This window comes from Panthera uncia (genome assembly GCF_023721935.1).
Source record: "Panthera uncia isolate 11264 chromosome A1 unlocalized genomic scaffold, Puncia_PCG_1.0 HiC_scaffold_16, whole genome shotgun sequence".
Classification (NCBI taxonomy): domain Eukaryota; kingdom Metazoa; phylum Chordata; class Mammalia; order Carnivora; family Felidae; genus Panthera; species Panthera uncia.
Window position 1 is genome coordinate 17,992,483 of NW_026057576.1, and position 22,539 is coordinate 18,015,021.

Here is a 22,539-nt window from a genome sequence, read left to right on the forward strand (position 1 = left end):
TAATGACAGCTAATATCATTAAGAATCAAATTATGATATAGCATTCTGACATAATTGCATGGAATCATGGAATCATTTCAACAAAGAATGATTCAAACAAGACTGAAATTAAATATTCTTTTTTAAAGTAAGTTCTATACCCAATGTGGGGTTTGAACTCATGATCCCAGATCAAGAATTGCATGCTCTACTGACTGAGCCAGCCAGGCGCCCCTGAAATTAAATATTCTTGAGGAATCTTAAGTAAAACTCCAAATACTCATTCTATTTTATCTAATAATATGTCATAGGTATAAAATCACTTTAAATTAGTAATTCAAATAATTTCCCAAAGTCACTGTAACCTCTTGAACTTCCTTTGTTAACTGCTGACCATCTTTTACAATTTTCCTGTACAAATTCATAGTTTAACTTCTGAAAAGAGCTAACTCAAGTTGCTGGAATTATAATTAAAAGAAAATCCACGGAATACATAACACATCAAAAATACTCCACTGTAGGCACCTCCTCCTACAAAGATCAGTTAGTTTTTGTCACAGCGTGCTATAAATATCTGGTTCCCTGTCCCCAACTTTCACTTTATGGGCTTGAAGGAGAGAAAGCAGAAACTTCATGTGAATACAGACAGCTTTGTATTATAAAATAATTATGTAAAACATGGCTTAGCATCTTCAAGTCTGCAAATTACCAAATTCAAATTGCCACAAATAATCTACCACTTTCAGATATTATAATGGATCTTCCTTTCTTTCTTTTTTTGATGATGGCTTATTTCACTAAGATATGAATAATGATAATTATATAGATAAATATAAAGGTTATATGAATATACATTGTTATGTATGAATCAGAATGAAAAATAATGCTTCTCACAAAATGTTCATTTGTTCAGCATTAAATCAGCTCCACTTATCCTAAATCAGGAGACCTCTATTCATCGTGGGTAAATGGGAGAAAGGGCCCAACTTGATTAATGGTATAGAAAAGCATAAGACTGCTAAACCCAGAACACCTTTTCCTCTGTAAGACATGGTACACGCAGAGTGAGAAAACAGATATAATTGCATCTATAATGCTCAAACACCTATCAGCAATAACAGGCACAGAATAAACTAAACCTACAGAGAAACAAACAAAACCAAAGAGACTGCAAAGAGCCTGAATACCTTTTTTTAAGATCATTGGTCTTCTTCTGGCCCACGTAATCGTTAGATCCTTCATCAAACTGAATTTGATGCACTGGTCTTGTACTAACTCTAGCTGTGGAAGATTTGGCAATTTTCATATCTGATATTATGTTACTGACACTGAAATAAGAAAAAGGTCAGTTATTAGAAATTTTAGCTACAGAATAGTAAAAAACTTTCTTACACATGAGATTCATATCACTTTGTTTATACTTCACTTCTATGCAGTAATATAGCATTAAATGTTATGTTTAAATGAAAGATTTTTTTTAAGTTTATTTATTTATTGGGTGGGGGGCAGCAGAGAGAGAGGGAGAGAGAGAATCCCAAGCAGGCTCCACGCTGTCAGTGCAGAGCCCAATGTGGGGCTCGAACCCACGAACTGTGAGATCATGACCCGAGCTGAAATGAAGAGTCAGGTGCTTAACCGACTGAGCCACTCAGGTACCCCTTAAATGAAAGATTACATGTCACACACACATTATTAACATTCACACTCCACAGACCACCGAGATTTATGTTTCCTTCTGAAACCTAACTTTTGAAGGTGTTCTTCAGAAATGTGAATTTAAAACATGAATTAAAAGTGTTGTTTATTTAAAAAAAAGTGTCACTAACGAAAAAGTATCAAACACCTGAAGCTGTATATCGACTTCAAACAGGGCATCAAGTATGAGACGAGAGGATGGATGGGAAGGTGTCAGCTAAACGTAACGATAAGAGCAAAAAAAACTGAAGGAAACAGGCCTGAAGACGATCGCACTCTGCACACGACCAACAGATTATTCAATGGAAAAAATGAATCTTCTCAGAGAAACTGTCTTATTCTGTATTTGTTTTTAATAACATTACCGAATTTACAGTTTCTTTTTTAGGAACAAGAAATTGTATCACTTGGCAGAAGAAAATTTTAACCATCCCATTGATCTTTTACAAACTGCAATCTTACTTCAGATCATTGTTAAAAAACCTAATTACTAATATTCCACTTAAGAGAAATATTTTATATAAAATATAAATGTAGGAATATAATTGCGTATTACTCACCACTCACATGAAAACAGCCTATTTTGAGAAACCAGCATTACTGACAGAACTATTTGATCCACTAACCTAATTTTAGCTCTTTCTCCATCCTTCTGTGCCTTTGAGACTTCCTCGTGCTGCTGGAGCTGCCTGAGCAGCTCTGACTTGGTCATCTGCTTATCGAACGGGAGAACATCTGCAACAGCAGCTGCGGCTGCTACCAACTCAGGACCCAGGGACTTGGTTCTGACAAAGCAAAGGAAACGCAAGTGAGAAAAAAAGGAGGCATTACTTACTATGCCATTTGTTTAGTGGGAAGTAAAATGATTTTTTTCCAGAGAAAACTTTTCTGTCATTCAAAAAAATGTCAGGGGCGCCTGGGTGGCTCAGTCGGTTAAGCGTCCGACTTCGGCTCAGGTCATGATCTCACAGTTTTTGAGTTCGAGCCCCACATCAGGCTCTGTGCTGATAGCTCAGAGCCTGGAGCCTGCTTCGGATTCTGTGTCTCCCTCTCTCTCTCTGCCCCTCCCCCACCCGTGCTCTGTCTCTCTGTGTCTCTCTCTCAAAAATAAATAAGAACATTAAAAAAAATCAATTTCTGGGGCACCTGGGTGGCTCAGGCGGTTGAACGTCTGACTTTGGCTCAGGTCATGATCCCATGGTTTGTGAGTTCAAGTCCCACATCGGTCTCTGATCCTCTGCCGCCCTCTCACTCTGCCCCTACCCTGCTTGTGCGCTCTCTTTCTTAAAAATAAAACATTAAAAAGAATCAATTTCTAACAAAATCAAGAATTTGTAAATATTAGGTGTTAGTTTTATATAAACTTTAAAATGTTGAAAGCTGAAGTTACTGGATACTTGTTGAAGCACAAGTAAGGAAAAGAAAAATAAAAGGGGGAGGGGGAGGGATCAGCCTTAATTATAATTTGCTGGATTTTTATTTTATTATTTATTATTTTAAAATTTTAATGTTTTATTTATTTTTGAGACAGAGAGAGACAAAGTATGAACGGGGGAGGGGCAGAGACAGAGGGAGACACAGAGTCCGAAGCAGGCTCCAGGCTCTGAGCTGTCAGCACAGAGCCCGACGCGGGGCTTGAACCCACGGACCATGAGATCACGACCTGAGCTGAAGTCGGACACTCAACCGACTGAGCCACCCAGGCGCCCCTTTTTATTATTTTTTTAAATGTTTATTTTTGAGAGAGTGTGCACAACTGGGGAAGTGGCAGAGAGACGGGGACAGAGGATCCAAAGCAGGCTTCGTGCTGACAGCAGCAAGTCCATGATAATCATGACCTGAGCTGAAGTTGGATGCTCAACCGACTGAGCCACCCACGTGCCCCAATTTATGGATTTTTAAATGAGACGCCAATGTATTTCAGAAACTATACTGCAAGAAAATATTAACGTAGCTAAACCTATTCGCACATCATGATAAGTTCATATGATGGAATAGTTCAACTCACACCTACAACGTGAATGAAACAATGAAAAGTTACATTAAAAAAAAAAGAGTATGCATTGTACGATTCCATTTACACCAAGTTCTAGAATACGCAAAATTAACCGAAGGTGAAAAAAGTCAGAGTAGTGGTTGTCTCAGGACAGAAGTCTACTGACGGAAAGACAGAAATGAGAAACGCTCTGCATCTGATAAGCACATGGGCATATGCATTTGCCAGAATCCTACAGCTAAGATGCGTACACTTCAAAGTATGTAAACTTTACCTGAAAAAAAAACCCAAAAACAAAGCCCAGAAATCATCGTTATCATCTAGCAGGAGACGCAAAGTAGGTGAACACACAGATGACACAAGAATGGCAAAATGATTACTGAAGCTGCGTAACAGGTAGGTACACTTTGTGTATGTCGTGTAGTTTAGGTACAAGTTTATTACATTTTGTTTCAAGTTTTCCGTAAGAAAAAGCTAAAAAAAAACCAAAATGCTACTCTTTAGTAAATTAGGGTAAATTAATAGAAAACTGTGCTAGACATAAAAGGAAATTGTCTACATTATTTACATATTAACTAAGAATTGCCATCTCAATGAGTGGGATTCAAGTTAACGTTTTACTATACTTGACTTTCTATATAAAGATCTGCTGTCTAATATGCAAATCAAAGTTCCCAAATCCCTGAGGTTGTTGGATAAAGATTTAAGGACTTCGCCTACCAAGATAGGAGAGATCTAGAATCTGACGGCCAAGGAAGAAAAATAGAATAAAAGAGGGACTATTACAATTAGTCAAAAAGAAATGAGCTACTTTCAAAACTGTTGCCAGTGAATAAGGTTTGAACTTCACTCCAAATCATTTTTTCTATTTTTATTTATTTTTTAAAGCTTATTTATTTTGAGAGCAAGAGAGTGCGAGTGGGGAAGGGGCGGGGGGGGGGGGGGGGGGGGGGGGGGGGGGGGGGGGGGGGGGGAGGGGGGGGGGGGGAGGGGGGGGGAGAGAGAGGGAGAGAGAGAGAGAGAGAGAGAGAGAGAGACAGAGAGAGAATCCCAAGCCCGATGCGGGGCTTGATTTCACAACCATGAGATCATGACCTGAGACGAAATCAAGAGTTGGACACTTAACCGACCGAGCCACCCAGGTGCCCCTCTACACAGATTTTAAAAAGGTGATGAGACCTTGTTAAAATGTCTCTTAAAAATCTATTCTATCCTATAACTCAGACTATTTCATGAAAACATACTTTATACCCTTCTGTACTCCCAAAATTTCTTTAATATGAACTATACAGCATACACAATTTCAGAAAAGAAATTCTAATAAGGGGAAGGATACTACTGAGTGGACACAAATCACCGTAACTTTTGGCAATTTGATGACATACGTTAAAAGTCTAAAATACACCCCAATCCTTTTACCCACCAGTTCCACTTCCAGGAGTATTTGTCTAAAGAAAATAAGCAGGTACACATAGAATTGGAGGGATCCTTCACACTCCAAATGCAAGGTCCAAGCAGTTCCAGCCCCTGTGCCTGACAGGCAAAGCATTTCTCAGATATCTGCATTGCTTTATCTGTAACTTTATTTCAGGTCTTTGCTCAATCATTATTCTTCCATGATCCCTTTTTAAAAAACAGCACCTCTCTAACCGACCACTCTTATTTTTCCTCATGTTTCATCACCTAATGTACTACGTGTCTGTGTGTGGCGTAAAAACATCCTCTTCCGCCCCCTGACTCTTCCCCCATTTGTAAGGAATAGAGACTTGTTTTGTTCAGTGTTCTACCTCCATCCCTTTGGACAGTGCCTGAGCTATAATGGCAATCTAAAGTTGCTGAATGAATGAATGATGTTAATCATAGCATTATTTTGTACTAATGGAAAACTAGAAATAATCTAAATTTCTACTAGTGGATTCATTAATTAATAAGTAGCTGAATCCTTCTTACTGGTAGTTGCTTGGTTAAGAGAAAGTTACAGTAGGAGCTAGAAACTGTGGTCACTGCTGTTCTCCCCAGGGTTCTTACTAGTTCCACAACACATTCAGACTCACGAGACCTTGGCCTTGCACCGGCTCTCACTAGCGCCAAGTGGGGCGGACACAGCTACCTCTGCCTACGCTGCAGAGATGCTGCGGCCAAGCTTTGGGATGGTTTGTTATGCAGCAACACTTAACTGGAACACATTTTGGTGCCTGGAAGTTGGGTGCTACTGTAACAAAAAACCTAAAATGTATGGAGGCGGTTTGGGTATTGGGCAGGGGGTAGAAACTGGAAAGACCTTGAGGCAAGTATTGATGAGAACTTAGGGCCTCAAAGAGACTTAGAGCCTGAAAGCTCTCAAAGCCACTGTGAGGGAGAGCTTTAGGAAAATCAACATTACTGGAAGCTACAGAAAAGGGGACTTCTGTTCAGCAGCATTGTTGCTTCTAGTAAGGTGGGAAACAGGAAACACACCCAATGAACTGGATGAGCCAGTCTAAGGAGACCTCCAGTGTTGAACCTTAGTTGCAGATGGTAAAATGTGAGAAGAGATAAGAAAGAACCGTTCCATATACAGGAGCCAAGACTTGCACATATCCAAAAGAAAACATTTCTCATTCTCAGCCCCTCCAGACAGCAAACGATGCTAAAATTTAAAGTGGTTTCTGAACAGGGGCGCCTGGGTGGCTCAGTTGATTGAGCGTCTGACTCGATTTCGGCTCCGGTCATGAGATGGAGTGCCGTGCTAGGCTACGTACGTATGTAGAGCCTGCTTAAGAGTCTCTCTCCCTCTGCCCCTCCCTCACTGGCTCAAGCTCCTGCACTCTTTCTCTCTGAAAAAAAGAAATGGTTTCCGAACAGAAATCAAATTCAGTGCAGTGTCAGGAAAACTATAGGCATGACTGCAAAACCCTCTGTTAAGATCTTAGAAAGATTATTTTTTTGAAGATTTTATTTTTAAGTAACCTCTACACCCAACCTGGGGCTTGAGCTCACAACCCCAAGATCAAGAGTTTCATGCTCCACCGAATGAGCCGGCCAGGCACCCCAAGATTTAAAATGCTGCCTCAGAGAGTCTTTCAAACAAACAGGAATTCTAAGAAACTTATGGGTTTGGTCCCACAGCCTTGCACAGGGAGCTCAATGTAGAATACGATCTTGGTTCCCAAACTATGCCCTAAGGAACCCTGGAGCACTACAGGGAAATACAGCAATCTGTCAGTGACTGAACTACTAAGGCAAGGTAGTCATGGTTTTAACACTAGACTACCGCACGCCTTTTGCTGACATCATCTTTGTGAAGATGGGTTTTCTGGCAGTTGCTATGATAAAAAGCAAGTACCCCTCAAAAGTCAATATGAAACAGGAAATGAGAGTGGCAGTGTCCAATCTGATTCCAAGGCTACATCATAAAAACAATACAAATTCCTCCCGGCTCCCTTTCTCTTGGGACACTCGCCCTAGGAACCCAGCCACCATGCAGTGAGGAAGCCCAGGCCACACAGAGAGGCCACAGGTAGGTGTTTCTGGTAACAGTCCTAGCTAAGGTCTCAGCTAACAGCCAGCTTCAACTGTCAGAGCAATGAATGAGCAAACCTTCAGATGATTCCAGCCTCTGGACTTGCAAGTCTTCTGAGTAAGGACAGCACGGAACAGAGATTACCCTTCTCCACTGTGCTCTGCCCACAATGCTGACCCACAGAATCCATGAGCATAAAAAAATGGTTGTTTTATGCCACTAAATTTTGGGGCAACTGTTATGCAGCCACACTAACTATATCAATGGGGGTTCAGTATATAATACAAATAAAAAAACTAAAAAACAGGCCGTGCATAGAGCAATGACAGTCATCATGAATCGAAGATGATTTACCCAATTCTGTGCATCTGGGATCCCTTAAAAAAAAAAAAAAAAAAGAGTGGGGAACAAAATCATTAAAAGATACATTAAAATTTTTTTATTAAGTAAACTCTATATCCAATGTGGGGCTTGAACTCATGACTCTGAGATCAAGAGTCGCATGCTCTACCAACTGGGCCAGCCAGGCACCCTAAAAGATTCATTTTTAAAAACTCAAAACAAATAGGTCTCGTTCACCAATCTTTTTTTTTTTTTTTTTTTTTAATTTTTTTTTTTTTTTTGGACAGAGAGAGACATAGCATGAACGGGGGAGGGGCAGAGAGAGAGGGAGACACAGAATCGGAAACAGGCTCCAGGCTCCGAGCCATCAGCCCAGAGCCTGACGCGGGGCTCGAACTCACAGACCTCGAGATTGTGACCTGGCTGAAGTCGGACGCTTAACCGACTGCGCCACCCAGGCGCCCCCACCAATCTTTTGATGTAGGACCAAAGCCTCTTTGAATAGAAGTTCCAACATATATCTCTTATATATACACTGTACCCATAGTACATCCTCCAAGAGTTCCAATTCTGGTTTCTTTAAAGCAGAAACATGCAGCAAGAACTTAAAAATGCTTACAAAGCAGCCTGAATGCAGAATTTTCTCACATTTTTCTACTTGTCTCATTCATACCTAGTTGGAAAGGAATTTTTAAAATTTCCTTTCCTGAGTCTTTGCAAAACATTCAGCTCATTTTAACCATTTCTATAACAGATAATTAAATTGTATAATTATAACAAAAGCACAATGGGTCACAAACAGGTCTGCAAGTTTAAAAAAAACTCTTGGTAAGTATTTTTATACATGTGTGTCTGTATTATCTAATTCTGTGTACTTAAAAAAAAAAAAAAAAAGGGGGTGGGGGAGGGGCACCTGGGTGGCTCAGTTAACCATCTGACTTTGGCTCAGGTCCTGATTTCGCGGTTTGAGTTCAAGCCCTGTGTCGGGCTCTGTGCCGACAGCTCAGAGCCTGGAGCCTGCTTCCGATTCTGTGTCTCCCCCACTCTCTACCCCTCCCCTGCTCGCACCCTGTCTCTGTCTCTCTCTCAAAAATAAATGTTAAACAAAATTTAATAACAAAAAAAATTTTTTTAATTTTTATTTGAGAAGGAGAGTGTGTGTGTGTGTGCACGTGCAGGGCAGAGGAGTGGAGGGAGAGAGTGAGCAGTGGGGGGAAGAGGGGAAGAGAGATAGAAAGAGAGAGAGGGAGAGAGAGAGAGAATGTATCTTAAGCAGCCTCCAAGCTCAGCACAGAGCCCAGTGTGGAGCTCAATCCCATGACCCTGGGATCCTGACCTGAGCCGAAATCAAGAGCTGGTTGCTCAACCAACTGAGTCACCCAGGTGCCCCTAATTCCATATACTTTTATGTAGTAAAGTTTTATTTTGTTTCTAAAAGGGAGGAAGAGGATGGGGTACCTGGCTAGCTCAGTAGAGCATCTGACTCTTGACCTCAGGGTTATGGGTTCAAGTCCCATGTTAGGTGTAGAGATTATTTAAAAAAAGTAAAGAGAAGGAGGTAGCTTTGATGGCCACTCATTTTTTGAACTAGCTTTTTTCTTACCACCCAATTATGCTTTCCAGAGGTAGTTTTGATACAATATGATAGAGTATAGAGACAAGAAGTTTCATGAAAATATTAAGTCGTTCTGGAAGATAAGGAATCTACATTATCTGTTGATTCTGCTAAGAGAAGTCAGAGATGGGGATCTTCAAGCCACATACCTTATTACTTGATTGATGTAAGAAACACCATTATTTATCTATCATTAAAACAAAACACTGTCATTGAAACCACAACACAATGCTAAGATATTACTGATTGCACTTAGAATCAATGAAGTATAATACTCTTTTGACAAGCACAAATAATTACATGTTAAGGAAATCATGTAAGTAGAGAACACTGATAATTACTGGTCAAAGGAAATCATATACAACAGTTGTAATCAACATGCTTACATTCTATCCTAGGTGGAATTTTTTAAATGGAAATTTCAAAGAAACAAGTCCTTCAGAGACACGAAGCTACTTCCAAATCAGGATATAAACAATTTGGTAATTAACAGTTTAAAGAGGCAATTAAGTGACAGTTAATAACACTGATGAATATGTAAAAGAATATGTGGAATTCTCAATTAGATCTCTACTTTTTCCTCTCTAGATTGTATGCACATGTTCCCTTCCTATTTAAATACAGAAGGGTAATAGTATCTTTCAAGGAAGTATTAAAGTCTCCGTGTTGACAAACTGATAATCTTCATGCAGTATCTCCCAGATCCTCTAATTTAAAATTCCTTTCTAAAAGAAAAAGGAGTTTCAAAAAGTACTTTCAACGCAGTTGAAATTCCATTCAATTTACCTCTTTTTTGGGGCATCTTCCGGAACTTTGTGAAGCCTGCCAGTTGTAGCCTCTATACTCTTAAGTTGTCTTCTATTGGGTGGCCTTGTTGTTTGTACTTTGGCTGTGCTTAATTCAACTCGCATGCCCTTAATAATACCTAACAAGTCTTTTTTTGTGTTCTCCTTCACACTCTCTTGGGTCTCTGTTTCCTTGGAAATATCACGTGTTGGAGCAGACTGCTCATCTTTCTTGTTACAGATCACGTTGTTCGTGCCAAAATATCGGTGGACTTCATTTTTTGTCCTAGAAAGATGCATTAAAGAAAAAAATGAAAAATACAATGCAAAATAATAAAGTGACTCAAAACCACTGCTTCTGTTTTAAAATTTTTCCAATTCGAACCCTTCCCTTTTGCTTTTTATTATTATTGTCAGCAACCCTAATGAAGCAATTTTAACATTTATTGAATACAGAATATGTGCCTAGTCTGGTGCAACATGTTTTATGTACATTTTCTCATACCCACATCAACTCCATAAGGCAAGTATTATCCCCATTCTAAAGATAAGGAAACTGGAAACCAGAGAAGTGAAGCGATTTACCCAAGGTCATGTAGCTTAAAGCTCACTAAGACCTAAGACACGCTGGTGAGTCACAAATGGGTACAGATGTGCTGAGATACCGATTGATCACCTTGTCCTTGCGGTAGCTGAGGGAGGCCTGGGCTGCTGGTGCACCTAACTGTTGCCTCCCTCCATTTACCTCAGGGTTTGATACAAAGATCATTGTCTATTTGTTCCATGACATTAAAAAAGGTCGCAACTTTCTGATCCGCTCTTGGCAGCGGAACGACCGCCGAGCTGCAGATTTTTGTGAAAACCCTTATGGGGAAGACCATCACTCTCCAGGCTGATCCCTCAAAAAGAAGAGAAAATGGAAAGGCCAAGATCCAGGATAAGGGAGGAATTCCTTTTGATCAGTGGAGACCGATCTCCACTGGCGGGCAACTGGAAGATGGATATACCGGGCCTGTCACAACATTCAAAAGGAGTCTACCCTTCATCTTGTGTTAAGACTTCATGGCGGTGTTAAGAAAAGGAAGAAGTCTTATACCACTCCCAGAAGAATAAGCATAAGAGAAAGAAGGTTAAGGTAGCTGTCCTGAAATACTATTAAGTGGACGAAAATGGCAAATCAGTTGCCTTTGTCAGGAATGCCCTTCAGATGAATGTGGTGCTGGAGTTTTTAGGGCTAGCCACTTTGATAGATATTGTGACATATGCTGTCTGACCTATTGCTTCAACAAATCAAAAACAAGTAATTGTTTACAGGTTAACAAAAGACAGGAACTAACATTTAAAAAAAAAAGGTTGCAAAACACTGACAGGGTTAGTAAATTTCAATTTATTATTTTCAAACCCCAAACTGACTGACTGCCATGTCCTTAACATGATATAATAATACCTCTTTGAAAGCTATAAACATTTCTATTAACAAAGAAAGGTTACTTTCTTTAAAAAACATGTCTGGATAGGGGCTCCTGGGTGGCTCAGTTGGTTAAGTCCACCTCTGGATTTCAGCTGAGGTTATGATCTCCCCTGCATTGGGCTCCACAATGCAGAAGTGTGCTTGGGATTCTCTCTTTCTCTCTCTGCACCCCCTCCCTCCCTCCACTCCCCCCCACACGTGTGTTCTCTCTCTCTCAAGAATAAATAATTGTTTAAAAATAAAAAAATGAAAGGGGCGCCTGGGTGGCTCAGTCAATTAAGTGGCCGAGTATTGATTTTGGCTCAGGTCATGATCTCATGGTTGTTGAGTTCGAGCCCCACGTCAGGCTCCACGCTGCAGTGTGAAGCCTACTTGGGATTCTCTCTCTGTCCCTCCCATTTTCTCTCTGTCTCTCTCTCTCTCAAAATAAGTAAAATAAACTTAAAAAATAAAACAAAAGCCATGTCTGGGTATTATTCTAATCTGATTAACTATCTCCCTGAGCTGCGTGTCATTTAACCAATCACCATTTGTAAACTAAGCTAAAATGGAACAAAAAAAGGATATTCAGTGGCTACTTTCTGCTTTCTTCATTAGATACATTTGTGAAAAAGAACAACACAAATGATTACATCTATTTCAAATTCGTGCAAAAGATTTGCCAAATCTAAGTAACCCAAATAGCTAATTTTATTTTGTGATGTTAAAAACCTTTTGATACTTGATACTGAAGAACTTTAAAAACTAATCAATGTGTTAGATTAAGAGAGTATAACATATGAAAAGTCATTCATTAAACACAATGAGCATCTACTTTGTGCCGAGCGCTACCCTACACACTGGTGATACATTAGTAAATAAGAATTTCATGGTCCCTATCTTTATGAAAATAACAGGTTAGAACACTGTTTCTCAAACTTCAATATGCTTAAGAGTTACCTAAGTGACTTTTAAAAAACAGGTTCTGTGGTCCAACCAAGGAACTGATTCAGTAGCTTTGAAGAGGGACTCAGAGTTTGCATTTCTAACAAGTTTCAAGTAACGCTGATGCTGCCCATCAGAGGACCACATTGGAGGAGCTATGCTACGTATGTCATTTAATCCTTACAATCTTATAGGACCGGTTTTACTATTTGTATTATAGAAGAAGAAACTGTATTATAGAAGAAACTTAACACTCAAAGATGTTAAATCAGTGGCTCTTAACCTTTAGGGATCATATGAATTACATAGGGAGCTTATTTAAAACATATTCCTGAGATTCTTAGTTGCTAAGTTTGAAATGGGGCCCAAGGACATGCCTGCATTTAACCAAGATGCCAGGTGATTCTGATATAACTCATCTCAAGACCCTACATCAGACCCTGGGTTACTTATTATACCAAGTTCTCAAAGCTTGCAAATGCGAGTACCAGGCTAGGGACTTTTTAATGAAAGACAAAATGGCTATTTCCAAAAATGTGGAACCAAATTATCTGATCCTACTTATAAAAATTTCAGAGGTGGGGCGCCTGGCTGGCTCAGCTGGTGAAGCATGCAACTCTTGATCTCAGAGTCGTGAGTTCAAGCCCCACGTTGGGCACAAAGCCTCTTTTATATATATGTGTGTGTGTGTGTGTGTGTGTGTGTGTATATAAATACACACACACACACACACACACACACACACACACAAATACACGCATGTATGCCAGAGGCTCAGGTGTGTGGGTGGCTCAGTCAGTTAAGCGTCCGACTCTTGATTTTGGCTTAGGTCATGATCTCAGGAGTTCATGAGATCGAGCCCCACGTCAGCTCAGTGCTGGCAGCACAGAGCCTGCTTGGGATTCTCTCTCTCCCTCTCTCTCTCTGCCCCTTTCCTGCTCCCATGATGCTCTCTCTCTCTCAAAATAAATAAATTAAAAAAAAATGACAGAGGCTATCAAATCAGGCACTTAACAACTAGAATGCAAAACCAGGCACATAACTAGCATCCTCATAATCAGTACACAGGACCTTCATCATAATATCATTCACCATGTGCTACAATTCAATTTAGGAAAATGCTCTATTATTTTGTATGTACAAGTTAAATTAACATTAAAGGTGTTATAACAGAAAGGTGTCAATCAGGAGAATGAATCTCACATATAACCTCCCTCCTTCAATGTTTCCTTCCAAGGCTGTTACAAGGCTACAGAAAGTAATCTGTGTTTATTACAGGAAACTCAGGTACAGGCAGCTAACTTCATAACACTAAAATAATAAAACTCCAGTCGTAACCTCCCACTTGGGCTTGTTTCTGCTGAGAGCCTCCATCTCCTCAGCACTTCATTTAAGAAAAGAAAAAGTTGTTTAAGTTTATTTATTTTGAGAGAGACAGAGACAGCGCAAGTGGGGGAGGGGCAGGGACAGAGGGAGAGAGAGAATCCCGAGCAGGCTTCGTGCTGCCAGCACAGAGCCCAATGCGGGCGAAGAGTGAGATCGGGCGAAGAGTGAGATCGTGACCCGAGCTGAAACCCAGAGTCGGGCGCTTAACCGACTGTGCCACGCGGGCGCCCCTCCATAGCACTTCAAATCCAACACATCCAAATCCACCTTCAAGAGTCCCCTCTCCTACTGACTTTCCATTTTCACCCTTCTGTGCCGAAGGGGCTCCTTCCCATAGTAGATATTTTGTATTTTCAAAACCGTGACGTATTTTAAAAAGGCTTCTCAAAGCTGCTCCTCATTCTTCTGTTAACATTAATGGTACCCTAATCCTCCAAGGCAGCCAGCTGAAATCTTTTCACTACCTTACCCTTATTTCCTCATATGTCACATCATACCAATTCTACCTGTGCAATTTTTCTCCTCCATCCAGCTGTTACTTTCCATCCCCACTGCTACGAACTTGCTTAGAGCTGCACTTAACCAGACTGGCCCCAAGTCGTTCTGCAGGGACTATAATGCAGTAAAATTAAGTTTTCATCATGATGAGAGTTCTCAGAGAAGAAATACCAACATAAAATATGCATAACTAGCCTCTGTTGCCTGGCTAGCTCCAACCCTTAGTTCCCCTCCACAGTTTATCAGATTTCTTTTCCAGAAAGGATACTCTGAACCTTTCTTTCCTACAATGGTTAGCTGTCCCGACTTGCTCACCCAGCGGTTACTTGTATTAATAAAGCAGTCTGTGTTACCTACACCATCTCAGCTTTACTCCACTGTACTTGAATTGCCTGCCTGGTGGAACCATAAGCTCCGTGATGGCAGGATCGTTTTTTATTAGGGACTTAACAGCAGTATTGGTACATTGTAAATACTTTCAATAATGAACCAGAGGATAAATGGAGGATGGAATGAGACCACTATACTCTCGGCAAGTAATAAAATAAAATAAGACAACTTTACTTCTGGAGGCTGGATTGAGTGAGGGGAGAAGTGTCAAGAGGTACGAGGCGCGGTACGTAGTAGAGAGCACAGGACAGACCATGCACGTATCCGTAGCTCTGTTTCTCACTCACATATGACCTTGGGCAAGTCATTTTACCTTTCTGGGATTTCCCTTTCCTCAGATGTAAAGCAACGGCTTTTAGGACCTCGCGGGTAGTAACATCGACCCCAGGAGAAAGATCACTGAATACACCGGTGGGAGGCCAGGGGTTGCCTGAAGACCTGCGGGGCCCACAGCGCCGAAATGCGGTACCTGACCGTTCCGTGCGGAGCACCGAGTCGCACAATCGCAGCCGCCGGTGCCTCTGAGCCTCCAGGGCATAAAGGGAAGGGGGAGAGGAGGCGAAGAGGTATGATCGCGGAGACTCTTGGAAACATCGCCGAGAAGCAAACACAACCGCACACACAACGGAGTGGCGGGTCCCTCTGCTAAACACATCCCTCGCCCTCTCTTCCGTTCCCCAGCCTGGCGCGTTCCTTCTCTTCCGGTTCCGGTGGGCAACAGGGGCGGGTAACTGCGTTCCGGACTCGCCCGCGGGCGGCCACGTTGCGTGCGCTGCTTCCAGGCGATTCTAGTCGAGGAGGTAAAATCGATGCCTGAGTTCAGCTAAGATAAGCTGGTTGAGGCAGGACCCAGATGGAGGAGGGAGGGTGTGGGGGGGGGGAGGGGAGTTACTGTGCAAATGCTACTGTGGGGGCCAGTAAAAGGAGGCGGAGAACTGACCTTACTGGGCGGTTTTGGGGGAGAGGATCCACAGCGTTCATCACATCCTCTAGATGATCTGTAGCCACCAAGGTTAAAAAAGAAAAATTACCATAGGACACGCTGCCCGATAAATTAGTATTTCTTTTCAGGCACTGTTCTTGATGTAGAGTCAAGACACGTGAGACATACATGTTTCGTCTTTTCAAAAATGGTTTTACGGATAGAAATCTGCAAGAGAAAGGCTTGACTTTTTCCTGCCCTTCGTGAAGGCAGTGAACAGTGGATGAGCGGTGATCAAACCTGGAAGTGCGTGAGCATAAACCCTCTGGGAAGATGCCAGCTAATAGGTCACATGGGAACCTCTGGCTTAATGTTTAAGTTTATCATTTTTTTCAGTTAAAAAAATTTTAATGTTTATATTTGAGAGAGAGAGACAGACAGAGCATAAGCGGGGGAGGGGAGAGAGAGAGGGAGATACAGAATCTGAAGCAGGCTCCAGGTTCTGAGCTGTCAGCACAGAGCCAGATGCGGGGCTCCAGCTGTGAGATTGTGACTTAAGCCGAAGTTGGAGGCTTAACCGACTGAGCCACCCAGGTGCCCATATTTTTTTAATTAAAAATTTATATTTTATTTTATTTTTGAGAGGGAGGATCAGAGAGAGAATCTTAAGGAGGCTCTGCACCGTCAACGCAGACCCCCAACCAGGGTCTTAAATTCACAAGCCCGTGAGATCATGACCTGAGCTGAAACCAAGAGTCGGTGGCTCAACTGGCTGAACCATCCAGGTGCCCCTATTTATTTATGTTGAGAAAGATAGAGAGAAAGCTTGTGCACACACTCCAGGGGCAGAGAGAGAGAGAGAGAGAGGGAGGGAGAATCCTAAGCAGGCTCTGCGCTGCCAGTGCTATGGGTGCTGAGCCCAACTCAGAGCTGGAACCCAGGAACCTGTGAGATCATGACCTGAGCTGAAATTAAGAATCAGATGCATAACCAGCTGGGCCACCCAGGCACCCAGGAACCTCTAGCTTAGAGTTACACATGGGCAGTTGAATGCTGACACTATCTTTTCCCCCACAACTTCAAAAAAGAATCAAGATTGGTGGCAAATTTTTTGTAAGCTGAAATACAGAAGCGTGCACAAATCATAAACATGTTGAGGAAAAAGTGCTTAATGAATTATCTCAGAATGAATTTGCCCATGTGAACCACCACCCAGATCAAGACATAGAATATTATCAAGAGAGTATACTTAATTTGATATCACTTGATATCTGGTTGAAAATCCATCCATGAGTGTAATAGTCCATTAAAATCACATTAAAATTTTTTTTAATGTTTATTTATTTTTGAGAGGCGGGGGAGGGGCAGAAAGAGGGAGACACGGAATCCAAAGCAGGCTTCAGGCTCTGAGCTGTCAGCACAGAGTCTGATTCGGGGCTCCAACTCACAAATCGCAAGATCATGGCCTAAGCCGAAGTTGGGCGTTTAACCGACTGAGCCACCCAGGGACCCCCAAATCACATTTAATAGTTACTTCATCCTTTTTCCAATTTCTTATAATAACCCTAACTTTTTTTTTTTCTTTTAAGGTTGACAAAGGGGACTGAAACCGCCATCTCAGATTCACAGCTTCTCTGGAGGTATATCCTGTCCCAATTATCCTGATCCTAGTCAACTCTACTGCACTATCCATCCTGTACATTCCTTAACCTCCTTCATTGGGGCAGATAGGCTGTGACCTGTATGAGAGTACCGGGCTGAAGGTCACAAGCAGGGATTGAAATTCAGCCTTGCTCAACTCTCTGACTCCTTCAACTGTCACTTTCCAAAAGAGGCCTTCTTTGACTTCTGTAGCCTCCTGTGCCATCCAGTCACACTCTCTGGCAGGGATTACTGCTGTCTACCAGTCCCCGTTTGCTTCTTCCTCTGGAGCTTTAAGCTCAACACATGGCCACAGCAGAGACCTCATTTCCCAGCCTCCCTTGCAGGCAGGTATGTCTGCATCTAATCAATAGAATGTGAGTAGAGGTGATGTGCCCTTAAAAATGGGCACAAATTCCCCACAACCTTTTTCTCCTTCCTCCTAATTGGAATATAGGCCAGATGATAGGAGCTGAAGCAGCTAGGGGATGGAGAGATGAAGGATTTCGGAGATGAGGATGACAGCCATCCTACCTCTGTCCTTACCCACCTCCTCCACACAGTCACAAAGAAAGGGGAGGGGGGAACCACTTCCATGTTATTTAAATGTATTTTTGAGTTTCTTTGTGGCAAGTAGTCTAGATTGTACCTTATCTAAGGTACCCTCTATGTCAAAACCTTGTTTCATTTTCTACAGAGTATCACTAAGTGAAATTTATCCCATATTTATATGCTTAAATGCTTACTATCTCACTCTGACAGAATGTGTGTTCCATGAAGGAATGGACTTTGTCTTAGTCACTGCTGCAATCCCAGTTCCTAGAACCATGCCTGTCATATAATTGATGCTCACATTCGGTGAATAAATAATTTCCAAGTGCAAAGGAAAAAAAAAAGGTGCGGAGAGTTTAAGTAATTTGCCCAACTTTCTGCAGCTAGTCAATGGCAGAGCTAGATTCAAATTCAGAGCCAGTTAACTCTGATATTCTTGTTCATTTTGGAATACTTGACAGTTTAGGATTTTACTCACGCATAAAAGTCACGTGGAGGCACTTACTGATATACATTACTGAGTAGCTCAGAAGATCTGAATCTGAGATTCAGCACCTCAGGTGATTCTGGTGCTGGTCTGCAGACAAAACTTTGAGATATGCTGCAATGACCCTGTGGCATATTTAGCTGTTCATAGCTCTGTATACACTTAAAATGCACATAAAGAAAAAGTGTTGTAATTGGTGCAGCATTAAAGCAACTAGTCAGATTATTACTTTGCAGGAACATCAGAGTCATTATGCTGTGTGAACAGAGTCAGATCAAAGAGACCGCACTGTATGATTCCACTTATATAACAATGTGAAGAAGACAAAGCTCTAGGGACAGAAATCAGATCGAAAGTTACCAGGAATTGCAGCCACGCTGGAGAACAGGATGGAGGTTTCTCAAAAAACCAAAAATCGAACTGCCCTATGATCCGGCAATCGCGCTATCAGGTATTTACTCAAAGGGTACAAAAATACAGATTCGAAGGGGTACGTGCACCCCACTGTTGACAGCAGCATCAGCAGTAGCCCATCTATGTAGAGAGCCCAAATATCCATCGACTGATGAATAGATAAAGAAGATGCAGTGTGTACAATGATATATTACTCAGCTATCAAAAAGAATGAAATTATGTCATTCGCAACGATGCGGATGGAGCTAGAATGTATTATGCTAAGCGAAATAGGTCAATCGGAGAAAGACAAACGCGGTGTGATTTCACTCCTGTGTGGAATTTAAGAACTAAAACAGATGAACGCACGGGGGGAGGGGGGGGAGGGAAGAGAACAGAGAGAAACAAACCATAAGAGACTCTTAACAATAGAGAACAAATTAAGGGTTGATGGAGAGAGGTGGTTGGGGGATGGGCTAGATGGGTGATGGGTACTAAGGAAGGCACTTGTGATGAGCACTGAGTGTTGTATGTAAGTGGTGAATCACTGAATTCTACTCCTGAAACCAATATTGCACTGTATGTCAACTAAAATTTAAATCACAAAGAAAAAAATAAAATAACAATGGTAAAAAAAAACATTACCTCGAGGTGGAGCTGGGAGGAGATGACTGAGTATGACAGAATATGACGGAACCTTTTGAACTTATTGAAATATTGTATATCTTGACTCTGGTGGAGGTTGTAGCTTTTCACAGTTACCAAAACTTAAAAACTTGTACACCTAAAATGTGTGAATTTTGCTGTGTATAAATGATACCTCAACAAACCTGACTTTAACACAAAAGGTAATTAAAGCAGTTCTAACTGGCCACAAATTAAGCCACAGGAGAATTTGAGTACATCCTAAGAAAAAGAAAAATAAACCTATCCTTTGAAGAAACATAACTTGTGCAATTGTCCAGAGCAGTCATTTATGAGAGCAACAGAAATGTAGCCTGACAGTAGAGAATGTTTTCCCTCCTTCTTCTATTCTGGCATTGACTCACCAGTCATTTTCTTCTCAGTGCCTCCTTGAAATGCACTTTCTAGAACACTGTACCTTTGGCAAGAGAGAGCAAATCAACTGAAATAGGTCCTGATATACACCAGTGACTTCTTCCTAAATGCCTCATGAAATTCTACACTAATTGACTCAATAAGCCTTCCATGAAAAGAAAAAACAAAATTATTCTATATTTCAATTATCAATTGCTGCATAACAGATCGCCCCAAAAAAGTGGCTTAAAACAACAGTTTATTCTCTCTCACAGTTCTGTGGCTCACTGGGCTCAGCCGGTGTTTTCCACTTGGGGTCTGTCATGTGGTTGCAGTCAGAGAGCAGCTAGTTTGGGTTGGATGTCCCAGATGTTGTTTTTTTTTAATTTAAATGTTTGTTTGTTTATTTTGAGAGAGAGAGAGAGAGAGAGAGAGAGACAGCGCAAGGGGGAAGGGGCAGAGAGAGAGGGAGACACAGACTCTGAGCTGTCAGCACAGAGCCAATGCAGGGCTTGAGCTCACAAATCATGAGATTATGACCGGAGTTGAAGTCGGATGCTTAACTGACTGAGCCACCCAGGCATCCTTGCCCCAGATGGTTTTTTTTTTTTTTATTCACATAGCTGATGGTGCAGCTGGGATGGCTGGAAGAAACAGGGCCTGGCTGAGTAATATTCTCTCTGTCTCTCTCTGGCTTGCTGTCTCTCCACATGGCCTCTGAAGTGTAGCAGAATATGCTACCCTAAAATATGCCACTTCGGTAAAAAGATCATCTTGAGCTGTGGACACTTAAGAAGCAAATCCAAGTGGAGCTCTCTACCTTCCCCCTACTTGCCTAAAAACAAGGCATAAATTTGTGAAGGTGTTCCCCCTTCCTTCTCTCCCAGGAAGGACAAAAGTTAATCACTGAATACAACCCTAGACCCTGGTCAGCCCGGAGAGGACGCTGAAGAAATCCACATAACTGACTGTACTAACTAGCCCTTATCTTACGTGAGCTCCCTCACGTATTTGCCTTTTTATGATTTGCTGGCCTAGAAAGGCCTAGTCCTTTGCCTTGGTGTTGTCACTTCTCTGAAATTGCACTGCTGTTTAGTTAACATGCTACCTAAGCCCAAATTCTAACCACACCTTTGAGTTACTCATCTCTGAGGGCTCCCATGTGTATGTGTAGTATACACATTAATAAACTTCTATTTGTTTTTGTCTTCTTAACCTGTCTGTTATCACTCTAATTTACAGGGTCCCAGCCATTGAACCTAAGATGAGTAGAGGGAGAAGAGATCTTTTTCCTCCCCTACCCTCTCTACCTGGCTAGCTTGGGCTTCCTTACAGCATGGCATCTTAGAGTATTTGAGTTTTTCACATAGAAACGTGCTTGCCTTACAGTGTGTGTTCCAAGAGACCCAGGCTAACTCTGCACAACTTTTTAGTACCTAGCATTGGAAATTACATAGTATCACTTCTGTGACATTCTGTTGGTAAGAAAAGAGTTGCAGGGCCACCTGATTCTAAGGAAGGGAACTATACTTCCCTTTGAATGCCAGGAGTGGCTCATTGGGATCACCTTTGGGGACTTGCTTCCACCTCCTGACAAACTTTTAATTAAGTCCATTCATTTTATCAGCCTACTCTGCTGTCCTGTTTAGTCTTTTTTTTTTTTTTTAATTTCCAACCATCTTGATTTTTTTTTTAAGTTTATTTATTTATTTTGAGAGAGAGAGGGACAGACAGTGTGAGCAGGGGAGGAGCAGAGAGAGGAAGAGAGAGAATCCCAAGCATGCTCTATGCTGTCAGTGCAGAGCCCGATGTGGGGCTTGAACCCACAAACCGTGAGATCACGACCTGAGCCGAAGTCAACAGGCAGAGGCTCAACCGACTGAGCCACACAGGTGCCCCCTGATGGTCTTCTAAGAACTTCGTATTTCAGTTTATATAAAATTTTACAATGAACGATCACATACATTATTTAATTTGATTACCGTGGTAATAATTGAGTCAGGCAGGTCAAGGGTTTTATGCCCAGTGTTCTAATGGGAAAAATGAGCCTCAGAGAAGTTAGGGGACTCACCCGAAGTCATGTGACTAGTAACTGCCAGCCTGGAGCCTGCTGACTAACCAGGGCTCTTGGCTGGCTCTCATGCCTGCTTAATGGCATGTTTGTGTTCCTTTGGCATCTTTCCAGGCTGAATGTCAAAGTCCACTTGACAACATCCAGGTGCTGGTGTCAGCAAAGCCATGCTTCTGGATTAGTGTGGTAAGACAAATTTTATTTTTTTTAATTGTTAAAAAATTTTTAATGTTTATTTATTTTTGAGAGAGAGACACAGAGCAAGAGCAGGGGAGGGGCAGAGAGAGAGAGGGAGACACAGAATCGGAAGCAGGCTCCAGGCTCTGAGCTGTCAGCCCAGAGCCTGATGCGGGACTTGAACCCACGAATCGCGAGATTATGACCTGAGCCGAAGTCGCTCAACCAACTGGGCCACCCAGGTGCCCCTGTGTGGTAAGACAAATTTTAAAAAAGCAAAGGAAATTTTAGGGACCTATCCACTAGAGACTGTCCATTTTAATGAAAATGTACTTCCAATGAAGATTGTAGGTGTTGATTGTGCTATTTAAAAGAAAAGGCTTCTTGATTTTGATTTTGTAAAATATGAGATAACCCTTTTGAAAAAAGTAGCAGTAAGTTTGCCATTATGCACTAATGTTAGAGCTGATGCCAAAGTAACCTAAAATAATACATAGGCAAGTCATGAGTGCTCAAAGGGTAGTGAAGAAAATACTCTGCCTTTTGAGGTTTCAAATATTTGTTTTTTTGTTTTTTTTTTTTAATTTTTTTAACATTTTATTTATTTTTGAGACAGGGAGAGACAGAGCATGAACAGGGGAGGGTCAGAGAGAGGGAGACACAGAATCCGAAACA

At 41.6% G+C, this 22,539-nt stretch overlaps 1 protein-coding gene, 1 long non-coding RNA gene and 1 pseudogene across 2 annotated transcripts in view; 2 read left to right on the plus strand and 1 right to left on the minus strand.

Annotated features, from left to right (window-relative positions):
- The window catches only part of MRPS31 (mitochondrial ribosomal protein S31), a 33,408-nt gene extending 18,167 nt beyond the window's left edge, over positions 1-15,241 (minus strand). Inside the window, exons 1-4 of the mRNA XM_049646856.1 lie at positions 15,053-15,241; positions 9,916-10,200; positions 2,301-2,459; positions 1,167-1,307 (exon numbers count right to left, since the gene is read on the minus strand). Of these exons, the coding sequence (XP_049502813.1) occupies positions 1,167-1,307; positions 2,301-2,459; positions 9,916-10,200; positions 15,053-15,177 (710 nt within the window). The 5' untranslated portion in view covers positions 15,178-15,241. The remainder of the gene's footprint in view (positions 1-1,166; positions 1,308-2,300; positions 2,460-9,915; positions 10,201-15,052) is intronic.
- On the plus strand, positions 10,728-12,056 carry LOC125934205 (ubiquitin-40S ribosomal protein S27a-like; annotated as a pseudogene).
- A 79-nt stretch (positions 15,242-15,320) lies between the features above and the next one.
- LOC125933735 (uncharacterized) lies at positions 15,321-22,017 on the plus strand. Its single transcript, XR_007461087.1, has 3 exons — positions 15,321-15,383; positions 17,095-17,145; positions 21,802-22,017. It is a non-coding gene; the product is annotated as an uncharacterized LOC125933735 (long non-coding RNA).
- Positions 22,018-22,539: the final 522 nt, after the last annotated feature.